The sequence below is a fragment of the Eucyclogobius newberryi genome, unplaced genomic scaffold (assembly GCF_026437365.1).
Source record: "Eucyclogobius newberryi isolate DKJ021-1_F unplaced genomic scaffold, fEucNew1.0.hap1 SCAF_14, whole genome shotgun sequence".
Taxonomy (NCBI): Eukaryota; Metazoa; Chordata; class Actinopteri; order Gobiiformes; family Gobiidae; genus Eucyclogobius; species Eucyclogobius newberryi.
This window is the reverse complement of record NW_027315768.1, coordinates 38,497,914-38,516,264: the sequence shown is the minus strand read 5'-3', so window position 1 is coordinate 38,516,264 and position 18,351 is coordinate 38,497,914. Positions and strand designations below refer to the sequence as shown.

The window sequence follows — 18,351 nt, the reverse complement described above, 5'->3', positions numbered from 1 at the left end:
GCCTGGACGTCCGTGTCGTACTCGGCCAGTCGCCAGAACGCCGTGCTCGCCGGACTCACGCCCGGGAAGGCCTACTTCTTCAGAGTGGCAGCGGAGAACGCCATCGGCCTGGGACCGTTCATGCAGACGGCCGCCGAGATCATCGTCAGAGAGCCAATCAGTGAGTCTGGGGGAGGGGCCGGGGGGAGGGGCCCGTCCTGGTTTAGTCCAGTTTAGTCCTGGTTAAGTCCAGTTTAGTCCAGTTTAGTCCTGGTTTAGTCCAGTTTAGTCCAGTTTAGTCCTGGTTAAGTCCAGTTTAGTCCAGTTTAGTCCTGGTTTAGTCCAGTTTAGTCCAGTTTAGTCCTGGTTTAGTCCAGTTTAGTCCAGTTTAGTCCTGGTTAAGTCCAGTTTAGTCCTGGTTAAATAAGTTTAGTCCAGTTTAGTCCTGGTTTAGTCCAGTTTAGTCCAGTTTAGTCCTGGTTTAATCCAGTTTAGTCCAGTTTAGTCCTGGTTAAGTCCAGTTTAGTCCAGTTAAGTCCTGGTTTAATCCAGTTTAGTCCAGTTTAGTCCTGGTTTAGTCCAGTTTAGTCCAGTTTAGTCCTGGTTAAGTCCAGTTTAGTCCTGGTTAAATAAGTTAAGTCCAGTTTAGTCCAGTTTAGTCCTGGTTTAGTCCAGTTTAGTCCAGTTTAGTCCTGGTTTAATCCAGTTTAGTCCAGTTTAGTCCTGGTTAAGTCCAGTTTAGTCCAGTTAAGTCCTGGTTTAATCCAGTTTAGTCCAGTTTAGTCCTGGTTTAGTCCAGTTTAGTCCAGTTTAGTCCTGGTTAAGTCCAGTTTAGTCCAGTTTAGTCCTGGTTTAATCCAGTTTAGTCCAGTTTAGTCCTGGTTTAGTCCAGTTTAGTCCAGTTTAGTCCTGGTTTAATCCAGTTTAGTCCAGTTTAGTCCTGGTTAAGTCCAGTTTAGTCCAGTTTAGTCCTGGTTTAGTCCAGTTTAGTCCAGTTTAGTCCTGGTTAAGTCCAGTTTAGTCCAGTTTGATCATGTTTCTGACCCTCTCTCTCACAGGCGTTCCGGATCGTCCAGAGGAGCTGGAGGTGACCAAAGTGACCAAAGACCAGATCGGCGTGACGTGGAAGGCGCCCAAGTCGGACGGCGGCTCCGAGGTCACGATGTACGTCCTGGAGGCGCGGCAGATCGGGAAAGACAAGTTCAGCCGCTTGACCAAAGAGCCGCTGATGGAGCGGAAGTTCACGCTGGACGGTCTGCGAGAGGGCGACACCTTCCAGTTCAGGGTCCTGGCGGTCAACGAGGTCGGGCCCGGCAAGCCCAGCTTCAGCACCAAACCCATCACCTGCAAGAACGAGCTCGGTGAGGACGCTCTGGCGCCCCCTTCAGGCCTCACACTGTACATCATTCTAACTGTCTGTGTCTGTGCCGGTCAGAGCCGCCCACCATCGAGCTGGACTTCAGGGATAAGATCATCATCCGCGTGGGCGAGAGCGCCCTGCTGCAGGGCAGGTACAGCGGCAAGCCCTGCCCCTCCATCGTGTGGCACCGCGACGACGAGGAGCTGAAGGCCGACCAACACGTGATGTTCAAGAACACGCTGAGCACCATGAGCCTGGGCCTCATGAAGGCGCAGAGGGGCCACAGCGGGCGCTACGTGGTCGTGGTGGAGAACAGCACCGGGGCCCGGAAGGGCATCTGCAACATCACCGTCGTGGGTAAGGAACCAGCAACCACGCCGTTCTGAGGCTGACCAGGGCCAGGCTCACATCGGTCCTGGTCCTGGTCCTGGTCCTGGTCCTGGTCCTGGTCCTGGTCCTGGTCCTGGCTCAGATCTGGTCTGAACCTAAACAACACATTTACACACACCCTCCTCCTCTCCTCCTCCTCCTCCCCTCTCCTCCTCCTCTCCTCCTCCTCCTCCCCTCTCCTCCTCCTCCTCCCCTCTCCTCCTCCTCTCCTCCCTCTCCTCCCCTCTCCTCCCCTCTCCTCCCCTCTCCTCCCCTCTCCTCCCCTCTCCTCCCTCTCCTCCTCCTCTCCTCCCTCTCCTCCCCTCTCCTCCCTCTCCTCCTCCTCTCCTCCCTCTCCTCCTCCTCTCCTCCTCCTCTCCTCCCTCTCCTCCCTCTCCTCCCTCTCCTCCCCTCTCCTCCCTCTCCTCCTCCTCTCCTCCCTCTCCTCCCTCTCCTCCCCTCTCCTCCCCTCTCCTCCTCTCCCCCCCTCCCCTCCTCCCTCTCCTCCTCCTCTCCTCCCCTCTCCTCCTCTCCTCGTCCTCTCCTCCCCTCTCCTCCTCCTCTCCCCCCCTCCCCCCCTCTCCTCCTCCTCTCCTCCTCTCCTCCTCCTCTCCTCCCTCTCCTCCTCTCCTCCCCTCTCCTCCCCTCTCTCCCCTCTCCTCCCTCTCCTCCTCCTCTCCTCCCTCTCCTCCCTCTCCTCCCCTCTCCTCCCCTCTCCTCCCTCTCCCCCTCTCCTCCTCCTCTCCTCCCTCTCCTCCCTCTCCTCCCTCTCCTCCTCCTCTCCTCTCCTCCCCTCTCCTCCCCTCTCCTCCCCTCTCCTCCCTCTCCTCCTCCCCCCCTCCCCCCCTCTCCTCCTCCTCTCCTCCCTCTCCTCCTCCTCTCCTCCCTCTCCTCCCCTCTCCTCCTCCTCTCCCCCCCTCCCCCCCTCTCCTCCTCCTCTCCTCCCTCTCCTCCTCCTCTCCTCCCTCTCCTCCTCCTCTCCTCCTCCTCCTCCCCTCTCCTCCTCCTCTCCTCCTCCTCCTCCCCTCTCCTCCCTCTCCTCCCTCTCCTCCCCTCTCCTCCCTCTCCTCCTCCTCTCTTCCCTCTCCTCCTCCTCTCCTCCCCTCTCCTCCCTCTCCTCCTCTCCTCCTCCTCTCCTCCCTCTCCTCCCCTCTCCTCCCCTCTCCTCCCCTCTCCTCCCCTCTCCTCCCTCTCCTCCTCCTCTCCTCCCTCTCCTCCCCTCTCCTCCCTCTCCTCCTCCTCTCCTCCCTCCTCCTCCTCTCCTCCTCCTCTCCTCCCTCTCCTCCCTCTCCTCCCTCTCCTCCTCCCTCTCCTCCCTCTCCTCCCCTCTCCTCCCTCTCCTCCTCCTCTCCTCCCTCTCCTCCCCTCTCCTCCCCTCTCCTCCCCTCTCCTCCCTCTCCTCCTCCTCTCCCCCCTCCCCCCCCTCTCCTCCTCCTCTCCTCCCTCTCCTCCTCCTCTCCTCCCTCTCCTCCCCTCTCCTCCTCCTCTCCCCCCTCCCCCTCTCCTCCTCCTCTCCTCCCTCTCCTCCTCCTCTCCTCCCTCTCCTCCCCTCTCCTCCCCTCTCCTCCCCTCTCCTCCCTCTCCTCCTCCTCTCCTCCCTCTCCTCCTCTCCTCCCCTCTCCTCCCCTCTCCTCCCTCTCCTCCTCCTCTCCTCCCTCTCCTCCCTCTCCTCCTCCTCTCATCCCTCTCCTCCCCTCTCCTCCCTCTCCCCCTCTCCTCCTCCTCTCCTCCCTCTCCTCCCCTCTCCTCCCTCTCCTCCCCTCTCCTCGTCCTCTCCCCCCCTCTCCTCCTCCTCTCCTCCCTCTCCTCCCCTCTCCTCCCTCTCCTCCCTCTCCTCCCTCTCCTCCCCTCTCCTCGTCCTCTCCCCCCCTCTCCTCCTCCTCTCCTCCCTCTCCTCCCCTCTCCTCCCCTCTCCTCCCTCTCCTCCTCCTCTCCTCCTCCTCTCCTCCCTCTCCTCCCTCTCCTCCCTCTCCTCCCTCTCCTCCTCTCCTCCCTCTCCTCCCTCTCCTCCCTCTCCTCCTCCTCTCCTCCCTCTCCTCCCCTCTCCTCCCTCTCCTCCCTCTCCTCCCTCTCCTCCCCTCTCCTCGTCCTCTCCCCCTCCTCGTCCTCTTCCCCCCCTCTCCTCCTCCTCTCCTCCCCTCTCCTCCCCTCTCCTCCCTCTCCTCCCTCTCCTCCTCCTCTCCTCCCCTCCTCCTCTCCTCCCTCTCCTCCCCTCTCCCTCGTCCTCTTCCTCCCCTCTCCTCCCTCTCCTCCTCCTCTCATCCCTCTCCTCCTCTCCTCCCTCCTCTCATCCCTCTCCTCCCCTCTCCTCCCCTCTCCTCCCTCTCTCCCCCCCTCTCCTCGTCCTCTCCTCCCTCTCCTCCCTCTCCTCCTCCTCTCATCCCTCTCCTCCCTCTCCTCCTCCTCTCATCCCTCTCCTCCCTCTCCTCCCCTCTCCTCCCTCTCCCCCCTCTCCTCCTCCTCTCCTCCCTCTCCTCCCCTCTCCTCCCTCTCCTCCCTCTCCTCCCCTCTCCTCGTCCACTCCCTCCCCTCACCTCCTCCTCTCCTCCCTCTCCTCCCTCTCCTCCCCTCTCCTCCCCTCTCCTCCCTCTCCTCGTCCTCTCCCCCCCTCTCCTCCTCCTCTCCTCCCTCTCCTCCCCCTCCTCCCCTCTCCTCCCTCTCCCCTCCTCTCCTCCTCCTCTCCTCCCTCTCCTCCCCTCTCCTCCCTCTCCTCCCTCTCCTCCCCTCTCCTCCTCCTCTCCTCCCTCTCCTCCCTCTCCTCCTCCTCTCATCCTCTCCTCCCCTCTCCTCCCTCTCTCCTCCCTCTCCTCCCCTCTCCTCCCTCTCCTCCTCCTCTCCTCCTCTCCTCCCCTCTCCTCCTCCTCTCCTCCCCTCTCCCCCTCTCCTCCTCCTCTCCTCCCTCTCCTCCCCTCTCCTCCCTCTCCTCCTCCTCTCCCTCCCTCTCCCTCCCCCTCTCCTCACCTCTCCTCCCTCTCCTCCCCTCTCCTCGTCCTCTTCCCCCCTCTCTTCCTCCTCTCCTCCCTCTCCTCCCCTCTCCTCCCCTCTCCTCCCTCTCCTCCTCCTCTCCTCCTCCTCTCCTCCCTCTCCTCCCTCTCCTCCCTCTCCTCCCCTCTCCTCGTCCTCTCCTCCCCTCTCCTCCCTCTCCTCTCCTCTCCTCCTCCTCTCCTCCTCCTCTCCTCCCTCTCCTCCCTCTCCTCCCTCTCCTCCCCTCTCCTCCCTCTCCTCCCTCTCCTCCCCTCTCCTCCCTCTCCTCCTCTCCTCCCTCTCCTCCCCTCATCCTCCCTCTCCTCCTCCTCTCCTCCCCCTCTCCTCCCCTCTCCTCCCCTCTCCTCCCTCTCCTCCTCATCTCCTCCCTCTCCCTCCCCTCTCCTCCCTCTCCTCCTCCTCTCCTCCCTCTCCTCCTCCTCTCCTCCCTCTCCTCCCTCTCCTCCCTCTCCTCCCCTCTCCTCCCTCTCCTCCTCCTCTCCTCCCTCTCCTCCCCTCTCCTCCCTCTCCTCCTCCTCTCCTCCCTCTCCTCCCCTCTCCTCCCTCTCCTCCTCCTCTCCTCCTCCTCTCCTCCTCCTCTCCTCCCTCTCCTCCCTCTCCTCCCCTCATCCTCCCCTCTCCTCCCCTCTCCTCCCTCTCCTTCCCTCTCCTCCTCCTCTCCTCCCTCTCCTCCCCTCTCCTCCCTCTCCTCCTCCTCTCCTCCCCTCTCCTCCCCTCTCCTCCCCTCTCCTCCCTCTCCTCCTCCTCTCCTCCCTCTCCTCCCCTCTCCTCCCTCTCCTCCTCCTCTCCTCCCTCTCCTCCTCCTCTCCTCCCTCTCCTCCCTCTCCTCCCCCTCTCCTCCCTCTCCTCCTCCTCTCCTCCCTCTCCTCCCCTCTCCTCCCTCTCCTCCTCCTCTCCTCCCTCTCCTCTCCTCTCCTCCCTCTCCTCCCTCTCCTCCCTCTCCTCCCTCTCCTCCCCTCTCCTCCCCTCTCCTCCCTCTCCTCCTCCTCTCCCCCCTTCTCCCCCCCCTCTCCTCCTCCTCTCTTCCCTCTCCTCCTCCTCTCCTCCCCTCTCCTCCTCCTCTCCTCCTCCTCTCCTCCCTCTCCTCCCCTCTCCTCCCTCTCCTCCTCCTCTCCTCCCTCTCCTCCCCTCTCCCTCCCTCCCTCTCCTCCTCCTCTCCTCCCTCTCCTTCCCTCTCCTCGTCCTCTCCCCCCCTCTCCTCCTCCTCTCCTCCCTCTCCTCCCCTCTCCTCCCTCTCCTCCTCCTCTCCCCCCTTCTCCCCCCCTCTCCTCCTCCTCTCCCCCCCTCTCCTCCTCCTCTCCTCCCTCTCCTCCCCTCTCCTCTCCTCTCCTCCTCCTCTCCTCCTCCTCTCCTCCCTCTCCTCCCTCTCCTCCACCTCAGACCGCCCCTCTCCTCCCGTGGGGCCGGTGGTGTTTGAGGAGGTGCACAGGGAGTTCATGGTGGTCTCGTGGAAGCCTCCTCTGGACAGCGGCGGCGTCGACGTCTCCAACTACATCATCGAGAAAAGAGACACCAACCGAGATAACTGGACCACCGTCACCTCGGCAACCACCAAGACAACCTGCAAGGTCAATGCAAACACCACATAAAACACCTGCAAGGTCAATGCAAACACCACATAAAACACCTGCAAGGTCAATGCAAACACCACATAAAACACCTGCAAGGTCAATGCAAACACCACATAAAACACCTGCAAGGTCAATGCAAACACCACATAAAACACCTGCAAGGTCAATGCAAACACCACATAAAACACCTGCAAGGTCAGTGCAAACACCACATAAAACACCTGTAAGGTCAGTACAAACACCACATAAAACACCTGCAAGGTCAGTGCAAACACCACATAAAACACCTGTAAGGTCAGTACAAACACCACATAATACACATGTAAGGTCAGTACACACACCACATTTACACCTGTAAGGTCAGTACAAACACCACATAATACACATGTAAGGTCAGTACACACACCACATTTACACCTGTAAGGTCAGTACACACACCACATTTACACCTGTAAGGTCAGTACACACACCACATTTACACCTGTAAGGTCAGTGCAAACACCACATAAAACACCTGTAAGGTCAGTACAAACACCACATTAACACCTGTAAGGTCAGTACAAACACCACATTTACACCTGTAAGGTCAGTACAAACACCACATAAAAGACCTGTAAGGTCAGTACAAACACCACATTTACACCTGTAAGGTCAGTGCAAACACCACATAAAACACCTGTAAGGTCAGTACAAACACCACATTTACACCTGTAAGGTCAGTACAAACACCACATTTACACCTGTAAGGTCAGTACAAACACCACATAAAAGACCTGTAAGGTCAGTACAAACACCACATTAACACCTGTAAGGTCAGTACAAACACCACATTAACACCTGTAAGGTCAGTACAAACACCACATTAACACCTGTAAGGTCAGTACAAACACCACATTTACACCTGTAAGGTCAGTACAAACACCACATAAAACACCTGTAAGGTCAGTACAAACACGTGCCAGAACACCTGCAAGGTCAGTGCAAACACCTGCAAGCAACCTGCAAGGTCTATACCTTTAGTTTGAGCCTGTTTTAGCCCTCTCTTTGAGTCTGTTTTAGCCCTTTCTTTGAGCCTGTTTTAGCCCTTTCTTTGAGCCTGTTTTAGCCCTTTGTTGAGCCTGTTTTAGCCCTTTCTTTGAGCCTGTTTTAGCCCTTTCTTTGAGCCTGTTTTAGCCCTTTGTTGAGCCTGTTTTAGCCCTTTGTTGAGCCTGTTTTAGCCCTTTCTTTGGGCCTGTTTTAGCCCTTTGTTGAGCCTGTTTTAGCCCTTTCTTTAAGCCTGTTTTAGCCCCTTGATGAGCCTGTTTTAGCCCTTTGTTGAGCCTGTTTTAGCCCTTTCTTTGGGCCTGTTTTAGCCCTTTGTTGAGCCTGTTTTAGCCCTTTCTTTAAGCCTGTTTTAGCCCCTTGATGAGCCTGTTTTAGCCCTTTGTTGAGCCTGTTTTAGCCCTTTCTTTGGGCCTGTTTTAGCCCTTTGTTGAGCCTGTTTTAGCCCTTTCTTTGAGCCTGTTTTAGCCCCTTGATGAGCCTGTTTTAGCCCTTTGTTGAGCCTGTTTTAGCCCTTTGTTGAGCCTGTTTTAGCCCTTTCTTTGAGCCTGTTTTAGCCCCTTGATGAGCCTGTTTTAGCCCTTTGTTGAGCCTGTTTTGCTGCTGCAGATCCCTAAGCTGACGGAGGGCCGTGAGTACATCATCCGGATCTCTGCAGAGAACACGTACGGCATTAGTGAACCTCTGGATTCTGAGGAGATGAGAGCCAAGGACCTTTTCAGTAAGATCTGCTTCATCTGACGCTGCAGAGACACTGTAAACCTGGCCTAACACTGCCCCTCCCCCACAGGAGTACCCGAGGCCCCTGAGCAGCCCACTGTCCGCGAGGTCTACGGCACCAACACCCTGGTGCTGTGGTCCCGGCCCCGAGACGGAGGGAAGCCCATCCTGAACTACATCCTGGAGAAGAAGGAGGTGGGAGCCAAGCGCTGGTCCAGAGTGACACGAGAGCAGCTTTACCCACAAACACAATATCGAGTCAACGACCTGACCGAAGGGTGCGAGTACGAATTCAGAGTGACCGCAGAGAACGAGCTGGGCACCGGAGACCCCAGCCCGCCCAGCGCACCCATCCTCGCCAAGGACCCCATCGGTACGTCAAGATGTTCAGTGAGATGTTTAGTGAGGATTTAACAAGAGGCGAGACTCCTTCAAAGGTTAGATCTGCAAAGGGAGCGAGGACTCTTCAGTCAAGATGTTTAGTGAGGATTTCAGGAGTTTGGCAGATAAAGACTCATGTGCCAGAATAATGATCTAAATGAGTGGTTAATAATGTCATAAGACACAGAAGTATGATGGTGTTAATGTCCCTCCCGCTCTTCGCAGTTCCCCCGAGTCCGCCCGTCACGCCCGAGTCCTACGATAAGACCAAAGACTCGGTCAGTCTGCGCTGGAAACAGCCGCGACACGATGGCAAAGGCCGTATCTTCGGGTACTTGGTGGAGTACCAGAAGCCGGGGGCCGTGGACTGGGTCCAGGCCAACGAGGGCCCTGAGCAGTGCCCGGGTCTGGACTACACAGTGACCGGACTCACTGACCAGCAGGACTACACCTTCAGGATCTACACCGTCAACGCCGCCGGCAAATCAGACCCATCCTACGTCAAGCAGACCATCAAGGTCCACGACAGACTGGGTAAGAACCAGAGCCAGGGTCTCCTGGACCCTCAGGTCTAATGTAGAGAAGCCCATCACCATGGTAACAGAGCCAGGGTCTCCTGGACCCTCAGGTCTAATGTAGAGAAGCCCATCACCATGGTAACAGAGCCAGGGTCTCCTGGACCCTCAGGTCTAATGTAGAGAAGCCCATCACCATGGTAACAGAGCCAGGGTCTCCTGGACCCTCAGGTCTAATGTAGAGAAGTCCATCACCATGGTAACAGAGCCAGGGTCTCCTGGACCCTCAGGTCTAATGTAGAGAAGCCCATCACCATGGTAACAGAGCCAGGGTCTCCTGGACCCTCAGGTCTAATGTAGAGAAGTCCATCACCATGGTAACAGAGCCAGGGTCTCCTGGACCCTCAGGTCTAATGTAGAGAAGCCCATCACCATGGTAACAGAGCCAGGGTCTCCTGGACCCTCAGGTCTAATGTAGAGAAGTCCATCACCATGGTAACAGAGCCAGGGTCTCCTGGACCCTCAGGTCTAATGTAGAGAAGCCCATCACCATGGTAACCTGTAGTGAGGGTCCAGCTCCATGTGGTGGACGGTCAGTGTCACAGACGTATAATAAGAACTAAACACGTCTGAACATGTTCTTCATTTCCTGTCGCCAAAGCTCCGCCTCCTTTAGAGTTATTCTAGATTCAAGTTTTGGTCCTGATTTTATCTCTCTTTCCTCTCTCTCTTTCCTCTCTCTTTCCTCTCTCTCTCTTTCCTCTCTCTCTTTCCTCTCTCCCCTCTCTCTCTTTCCTCTATCTTTCCTCTCTCTCTTTCCTCTTTCTCTTTCCTCTCTCTCTTTTCTCTGGCAGAGGCCCCTGAGCTCCTATTGGATGCTAACATGTCACGTGACCACCTGGCGATGGTGGGCACTGACATCACTTTGAGCGCTCTGATTGGTGGCGTGCCGACTCCGACCGTCCAATGGCAGAAGGAGGGCGGGGACATGCCGGGTCACCTGACCGTGGCCGTGACCGAGTCCGGCACCAAAGTCTTCATCCCCAAATCCACGCGCCAAGACTCCGGCCAATACACGCTCACGGCCGAGAACGCCGCCGGCAAGAAGAGCGCCACCGTCACCGTGCTGGTGCTCAGTGAGTACTGCGGCCCCGCCCCGGCCCGGGCGGGGCACATTTATGCAAATGAGGTTTATGATGGAACACTTAGAACACTTAGAACACGTAGAACACGTAGAACACGTAGAACACTTAGAACACGTGGAACACTTAGAACACTTAGGCAAGGCAAGTTTATTTGTGTCGCACATTTCATACACAAGGCAATTCAAAGCTTCACAGCAGGAAAAATGCATTAAAATCACAAAGAAATTACAGAAATACAATAAAATTAACTAAATTAAAAATTATCAATCCAACTGATTTTCTAAACTAATAAAATCACAAACAAAAGAGAAGAGTGCAAAGAAAAAATCCTTTTAGTCATATGCGCAGCTAAACAAAACTGTTTTTAGCTTAGATTTGAACATTGTCAGAGTAGAACCTGTCTCACATCTTCAGGAAGACTGTTCCAGATTTTAGCTGCATAAAACTGAAACGCAGATTCACCATGTTTAGTCCTGACTCTGGCACTAGCAGGAGGCCGGTCCATGTTTAGTCCTGACTCTGGCACCAGCAGGAGGCCGGTCCATGTTTAGTCCTGACTCTGGCACCAGCAGGAGGCCGGTCCATGTTTAGTCCTGACTCTGGCACCAGCTGGAGGCCGGTCCATGTTTAGTCCTGACTCTGGCACCAGCAGGAGGCCGGTCCATGTTTAGTCCTGACTCTGGCACCAGCAGGAGGGCGCTCCATGTTTAGTCCTGACTCTGGCACCAGCAGGAGGCCGGTCCATGTTTAGTCCTGACTCTGGCACCAGCAGGAGGCCGGTCCATGTTTAGTCCTGACTCTGGCACCAGCAGGAGGCCAGTCCATGTTTAGTCCTGACTCTGGCACCAGCAGGAGGCCGCTCCATGTTTAGTCCTGACTCTGGCACCAGCAGGAGGCCAGTCCATGTTTAGTCCTGACTCTGGCACCAGCAGGAGGCCGGTCCCTGAGGTCCTCAGAGTCCGAGATGGTTCATATGGCACTAACATATCCAAGATGTACTTTGGTGCTAGGCCATGGAGAGACTTGTACACAAGCAGAGCTGCTTTAAAGTCTATTCTCTGAGCCACAGGGGGCAGTGCAGAGACCTGAGAACAGGACTAATGTGATCATACTTCCTGGTTCTAGTCAGGACCCGAGCAGCAGCGTTCTGGATGTACTGCAGCTGTTTTACAGCTCGTTTGGAGAGACCAGTGAGCAGGCCGTTACAGTAGTCTAATCTACTGGAGACAAAAGCGTGGATAAGTCTCTCTAAATCTGGTTTTGACACTATATTTTTGATTTTGGCAATGTTTTTTAGATGGTAAAAAGCTGCTGATGTTATTGATTTGACGTGGCTATTAAAGTTCAAGTCTGAGTCCATTATTACCCCCAGATTTCTAATTTGGTTTGTAGGTTTTAGAGCGAGACTCTGGAGGTGACCGCTAACACTTTCTCTTTGTTTCTGTGGGCCAAAAACGATTATTTCAGTCTTGTCTGAGTTCAGCTGGAGAAAGTTGTTTTGCATCCACAAACTGATCTGTTGGATGCAGTGACAGAGTGAATCTACTGGTCCATATTCACCTGCCGATAGTGAAACATAGATCTGAGTGTCGTCTGCATAATTGTGATAGGACACATTTTCACTGCGTATCAACTGACCTAACGGCAGTATGTAGAGGTTGAACAGAAGAGGACCCAGGACTGACCCTCGGGGCACTCCACAGGTCAGGGTCATGTGGTCTGAGACACAGCTACCAATTTTAACAAAGTACTTCCTGTCTTCCAGATAGGACCTTAACCAGTTTAGGGCGGGGCCAGTGATGCCCACCCAGTCCTCTAGTCTCTGTAAGAGGATCCCATGATCGACAGTGTCAAAAGCAGCACTCAGATCTAACAGAATTAAGACTGAGGCTTTGCCCGTGTCAGTGTTCAGGCGGATGTCATTTGTCACCTTGACAAGAGCAGTCTCAGTGCTGTGATGAGGTCTAAAACCTGACTGAAAAACATCAAATGAGTTGTTTATTAAGAGGAAATCTGTGAGCTGTTGGTAAACAACCTTTTCAAGGACTTTGCCCAAAAATGGCAGATTAGAGATGGACCTGTCCTGACTCAGGACTGCAGCATCAAGACTGCTCTTCTTTAGGAGAGGCTTTATGACCGCAGTTTTCAAAGACATTGGGAATGTTCCAGATTGAAGCGACATGTTAACTATGTGAGTGAGTGGTGCTAACAAACTGTTCAGCACAGACTTTAGAAATTTGGTGGGTAACACATCAAGGCAGCATGTAGATGAACTCAGACTGGTGATGATCTCATGGACAGTTTTGTCAGTTACTGGTGCAAAGTGAGTTAGCTCTAAGTGTCTTGGTGGTTTTAGGGTAATTTTTTGCATTGTGGGATTTATAGCATTTTTAATGCCCTGAACTTTGTCATTAAAGAATAATGCAAACTCATTACACTTGGATGTGGAAATGAGTTCTAACGGCAGCTGAGCTGGAGGGTTTGTTAATCTGTTACTGTGGCAAACAGGACACACGAGTTGTTACTGCAGCTTCCAATTATTTCAGAAAAATATCTTTCCCTAGTTCTACATAAGATTAGGTTGTACATGTTCAGCTTTTCTTTGTAAATCTCTTTTTGAACCTGGAGCTTTGACTTGCGCCATTTCCGTTCGGCCCTGCGGCACTCCCTTTTCTGTGCCCTGACCGAATCATCATTTCTCCACGGCGCCTTCTGCTTATTTTTAACCATTTTAGCCTTTATAGGGGCGATGGTGTCCAGAACATTCAAAACACTAGATGTAACAGAGTTCAACAAATCATTTACATTAGAACATGAGACATTTTCAAAGTTTATCATTTCCATAAACAGTGCACCTGTGCAATCATTTATGTGTCTCCTCTGAACAACTGCAGGACCAACCGGAGGTTGGGGAGAAACAGACAGGTCAAAGAAGACACAGAAATGATCAGACAGAGCAACATCGATCAGATTAACATTTGAAATATTTACCCCCTTTGTAATTATGAGATCTAGAGTGTGTCCTCTGCTGTGGGTGGGGCCTCTCACATGCTGAGTAAGACTGAAGGTTTCAAGGACAGCATCAAGCTCTTTAGTGTTTCTGTCACAAATATTATCAACATGCACGTTGAAATCACCTGTAATGACCAAACCATCAAAGTCTGTGCATACTACTGAAACATCTCAGTAAAATCATCAATAAAACTTTGGCAGTGCTGGGGAGGCTTGTATAAAACAATGAAGAGAATGGATGGAGACCGTTTTAGCTCCATTTTAAAGGATACATACTCAAATGATGAAAACGCCCCAAAAGACAACCTGCGGGTAATTATTTCATCTCTAAAGACAGCACAGACTCCACCCCCTTTTTTGTTTTCTCGTGTTTCAGATTCAAACTTAAAGTTGGGTGGAGCAGATTCTATCAGAACTACATTTCCTGTGTTTTTGTCAAGCCATGTTTCAGTTAAAAACATAAAATCAAGATTATAAGAAGAAATAAAATTATTAATTAAGAGAGATTTGTTACATAAGGATCTGACATTTAGCACAGCAAGTTTCAGACTAGTTTCAGTGGGACTGGGCTTTATCTTTTCACAGGGAATATGAATCACATTTCTCAGATTGGGCCTGACTCGCATTTTGTTTTTCCATCTGTGTGATGATGTGACTACAGAAATAGCACTAGGGGGGGCTCTTTTTACATAGGGCCCCGGGTTGGTTTGATTTTTAATGTGACAATAAGTCCCGGCAACGCTGAGACCCAGTGCATCCTAGCTATGGGAGATACCAGGTGAGAGGCGAAGGGGGATGGGTGGTGGGGCTTTTGTAGCCAAGGAGAGTTTGGGACCAGGTGAGAGGCGAGGGGGGATGGGTGGTGGGGCTTTTGTTGGTGTAGTCGGCATAGCCCTTGCTATATTGGGCGTGAGTGGAGCCATCTTAATGCCTGATTTGATCAGACTTTCAAAATGGCTGGGAAGGCCCATGGGTGAGAGTGGAGATGAGAAGGAGAATGATGAATCTTTAGTGGGAGTAGATGTTGCAGGGGGAACCCAGGGCTGGTGTGAAGGCAGGGGCGATGACAGGGATGTTGTTGGGCTTGTCACAGATGGGTCCAAGGCCTTTGAAGATTGTTCCTTTGCTGGAGGCGGTGGAGTTGAATGTGGAGCAGCTGGAGCTGAATCCTTTGCTGGTGGTGGTGGAGCAGCTGCTGATGAATCCTTTGGTGGAGGCTGAGGTTGTGGTGCTTTTGATGTTGAAACATTGGCTCGGTCTCTGGCTGAGGGAGCAGGAATTCTTCTCTCATTCCTCTCTTCTCTAACTATCTGCTCAGGACCCTGTCCAGGCCCAGTCCAATGCCTCAGAGCGTGGAGCAGGTTCTCTGTCAGCACCCTCACTCCACCTCTGCATAGGTGGGGGCCATTTCTCTTAAACAGGTCCTCTCGTTTCCAGAATAGATAGAAGTTCTCAATGTAGTGTAGTCCTCTAGGGGGACACTCTTTGGACAGCCATGTGTTCAGCTGAAGAAGCCGGCTAAACTTGTTTATCCTCCTGTCGATGTTTGGAAGAGGTCCACTTATGAAAGTTTTGATTTCCATTTTATCAAGTACGTCGAATAACTTCAAGAAGTCTTTTTTCAAAACTTCAGTCTGTTCCCGCCGCATGTCCACTGCACCCACGTGCACAATCAGCTGTTTAGCTCCTCCATGCTTAGCCATAATATTTGGAAGGAGTGACGTTATCTCAGAAACAGTGGCGCTTGGAAAAGAATGTGTGTTTATCTTTTCATGCGTCACGTGACTTATCGCGCCGTCCCCAACTAAAACAATCTGCGTGACCTTGGCTCCTGGCACAGATCCTCCTCGCTGTATTTTGGCCACGTCATCGTTCCTTTTTTCATTTAATTCCATCTCTGAAAGTGGTAAAAATCTGTTGGTGAGCTGTATTTTAGGCGACTTCACGTTATCTTTGTATCGTTTAGGCTTTGCTCCAAGTTTGTTCCAAGAAACAGCCTGGTCTTTCTGGTTTTTAGACAGTTTTGGAAACGACACAGAGTCACTGCGGTTTAGGTTGAAAGTAGCAGTTTTTCTTGTAAAAAGTGTGCTCTTCTTACCGTCGGTTGACACAGGAATGGTATCGTGAAGAACTTTTTCAGATTCCAAAACAAATATCCGTGTTTTCAGCTCTTTAATTTCTTGTTGATATTTCCGACAGCGTTCACAGTCTTTCTCCCTTCTTCTCCCGACATGTCGCTGGCGTCAGATATGTCGTTAAAACTGGAAAAATGTTCTTAAAATCCTTGGTTTACTTGAAAAAGTCTAAAGCAAAAATGTTTGGAAGACAAAAACTGATTAAAAAGCAAAATAAATAAGGAAAGCAGCGATAGCAAGCGGAGCGAGCAAAAAAGCGTGTGCACTCTTCGGAAGCAGGTACACTTAGAACACTTAGAACACTTAGAACACGTAGAACACTTAGAACACTTAGAACACGTAGAACACTTAGAACACTTAGAACACGTAGAACACTTAGAACACGTGGAACACTTAGAACACGTAGAACACTTAGAACACGTGGAACACGTAGAACACGTAGAACACTTAGAACACTTAGAACATGTAGAACACTTAGAACACTTAGAACACGTAGAACACTTAGAACACTTAGAACACGTAGAACACTTAGAACACGTGGAACACTTAGAACACGTAGAACACTTAGAACACGTGGAACACGTAGAACACGTAGAACACTTAGAACATGTAGAACACTTAGAACACTTAGAACACGTAGAACACTTAGAACACGTAGAACACGTAGAACACTTAGAACACTTAGAACACGTAGAACACTTAGAACACTTAGAACACGTAGAACACTTAGAACACGTGGAACACTTAGAACACGTAGAACACTTAGAACACGTGGAACACGTAGAACACGTAGAACACGTGGAACACGTAGAACACTTAGAACACTTAGAACACGTAGAACACTTAGAACACGTGGAACACGTAGAACACGTAGAACACTTAGAACACTTAGAACATGTAGAACACTTAGAACACTTAGAACACGTAGAACACTTAGAACACGTAGAACACGTAGAACACTTAGAACATGTAGAACACTTAGAACACGTAGAACACTTAGAACACGTGGAACACGTAGAACACTTAGAACACGTAGAACACGTAGAACACGTAGAACACGTAGAACACTTAGAACACTTAGAACATGTAGAACACGTAGAACACTTAGAACACTTAGAACACGTAGAACACGTAGAACACTTAGAACACGTGGAACACTTAGAACACGTAGAACACTTAGAACACGTGGAACACGTAGAACACGTAGAACACTTAGAACACTTAGAACATGTAGAACACTTAGAACACTTAGAACACTTAGAACACGTAGAACACTTAGAACACTTAGAACACGTAGAACACTTAGAACACGTGGAACACTTAGAACACGTAGAACACTTAGAACACGTGGAACACGTAGAACACGTAGAACACTTAGAACATGTAGAACACTTAGAACACTTAGAACACGTAGAACACGTAGAACACTTAGAACACGTAGAACACGTAGAACACTTAGAACACTTAGAACACGTAGAACACTTAGAACACTTAGAACACGTAGAACACTTAGAACACGTGGAACACTTAGAACACGTAGAACACTTAGAACACGTGGAACACGTAGAACACGTAGAACACGTAGAACACGTAGAACACTTAGAACACGTAGAACACGTAGAACACGTAGAACACGTAGAACACAGTTCAGGACAGACACAAACACAGATGAAATAGAGTCTGTGTTAAGTGTGTGAAGATGACAGAATGTGCCACGCCCCTCCCTCTGGCCGGCCCCTCCCTCTGGCTGGCTCCTCCCTCTGGCCGGCCCCTCCCTCTGGCTGGCCCCTCCCTCTGGACAGCCCCTCCCTCTGGCTGGCCCCTCCCCCTGGCTGGCCCCTCCCTCTGGCTGGCTCCTCCCTCTGACAGTTGATTTCTTCTGATGTCAGACAAACCCTCTCCTCCTCGTGACCTGCTCATCTCGGAGATCACCAGCGAGTCGGCCTACCTGACGTGGAAAGCTCCGGAAGACAACGGCGGCGCGGTCATCTCGCACTACGTGGTGCAGAAGAAGGACGTTGCGGCCAACACGTGGGTCCCGGTGTCTGCGTCCAATAAGAAGCCGAGTCTGATGGCGCTTTACCTCATTGAAGGAATCCAGTACATGTTCAGAGTCGCCGCCGAAAACCAGTTTGGATGCAGCGACTTTGTGACCAGCAAGACACCAATCAAAGCCCTCGACCCGCTCTGTGAGTAGACCACACCCACTGTGGTTTAGTCCTGGTTTAGGCCTGGTTTAGTCCTGGTTTAGTCCTGGTTCAGACCTGGTTTAGTCCTGGTTTAGTCCTGGTTTAGGCCTGGTTTAGACCTGGTTTAGACCTGGTTTAGACCTGGTTTAGACCTGGTTCAGACCTGGTTTAGTCCTGGTTTAGTCCTGGTTTAGTCCTGGTTTAGACCTGGTTTAGACCTGGTTCAGACCTGGTTTAGACCTGGTTTAGACCTGGTTTAGACCTGGTTTAGTCCTGGTTTAGTCCTGGTTTAGGCCCGGTTTAGTCCTGGTTTAGGCCTGGTTTAGACCTGGTTTAGACCTGGTTTAGTCCTGGTTTAGTCCTGGTTTAGACCTGGTTTAGACCTGGTTTAGACCTGGTTTAGACCTGGTTTAGGCCTGGTTTAGACCTGGTTCAGACCTGGTTTAGACCTGGTTTAGACCTGGTTTAGACCTGGTTTAGTCCTGGTTTAGGCCCGGTTTAGACCTGGTTTAGTCCTGGTTTAGGCCTGGTTTAGACCTGGTTCAGACCTGGTTTAGACCTGGTTTAGACCTAGTTTTAACCCTCTCCTCTCCGCAGACCCGCCTGGGCCACCTAAGAACCTGCACCACACCGATGCAGAGAAAACAGAAGTGTGGCTGCAGTGGGAGTGGCCAGAGCGCACAGGAGGAAGTGACATCACGGGCTTCATGGTGGAGTACCAGGAGGAGGGGCAGACGGACTGGGTCTCCTTTAAAACTGTCACGTCTGAGACGGCTCACGTGACCGGCCTGGACGAGGGCAAGACCTACCGCTTCAGGGTCAAGGCCCAGAACGCCATCGGAGTGAGCCGTCCCGACACCAGCGTGCCCGTCACCTGCCAGGAGAAGACACGTAAGTCCCACAAGACCCTTTAAACTAAAGGTTTAGGCCCGTCACATGGTCTTGGACA

At 52.4% G+C, this 18,351-nt stretch overlaps 1 protein-coding gene across 1 annotated transcript in view; it reads left to right on the top strand.

Annotated features, from left to right (window-relative positions):
• LOC140359129 (titin-like) overlaps positions 1-18,351 on the top strand; it is a 342,168-nt gene that overhangs the window by 210,586 nt on the left and 113,231 nt on the right. The window contains exons 94-103 of the mRNA XM_072443997.1: positions 1-160; positions 1,038-1,340; positions 1,415-1,696; positions 6,074-6,261; positions 7,915-8,026; positions 8,096-8,398; positions 8,632-8,940; positions 9,776-10,057; positions 17,103-17,402; positions 18,000-18,293. The exon at positions 1-160 is cut by the window's left edge and continues 143 nt beyond it. Coding sequence (XP_072300098.1) covers positions 1-160; positions 1,038-1,340; positions 1,415-1,696; positions 6,074-6,261; positions 7,915-8,026; positions 8,096-8,398; positions 8,632-8,940; positions 9,776-10,057; positions 17,103-17,402; positions 18,000-18,293 — 2,533 coding nt within the window. The remainder of the gene's footprint in view (positions 161-1,037; positions 1,341-1,414; positions 1,697-6,073; positions 6,262-7,914; positions 8,027-8,095; positions 8,399-8,631; positions 8,941-9,775; positions 10,058-17,102; positions 17,403-17,999; positions 18,294-18,351) is intronic.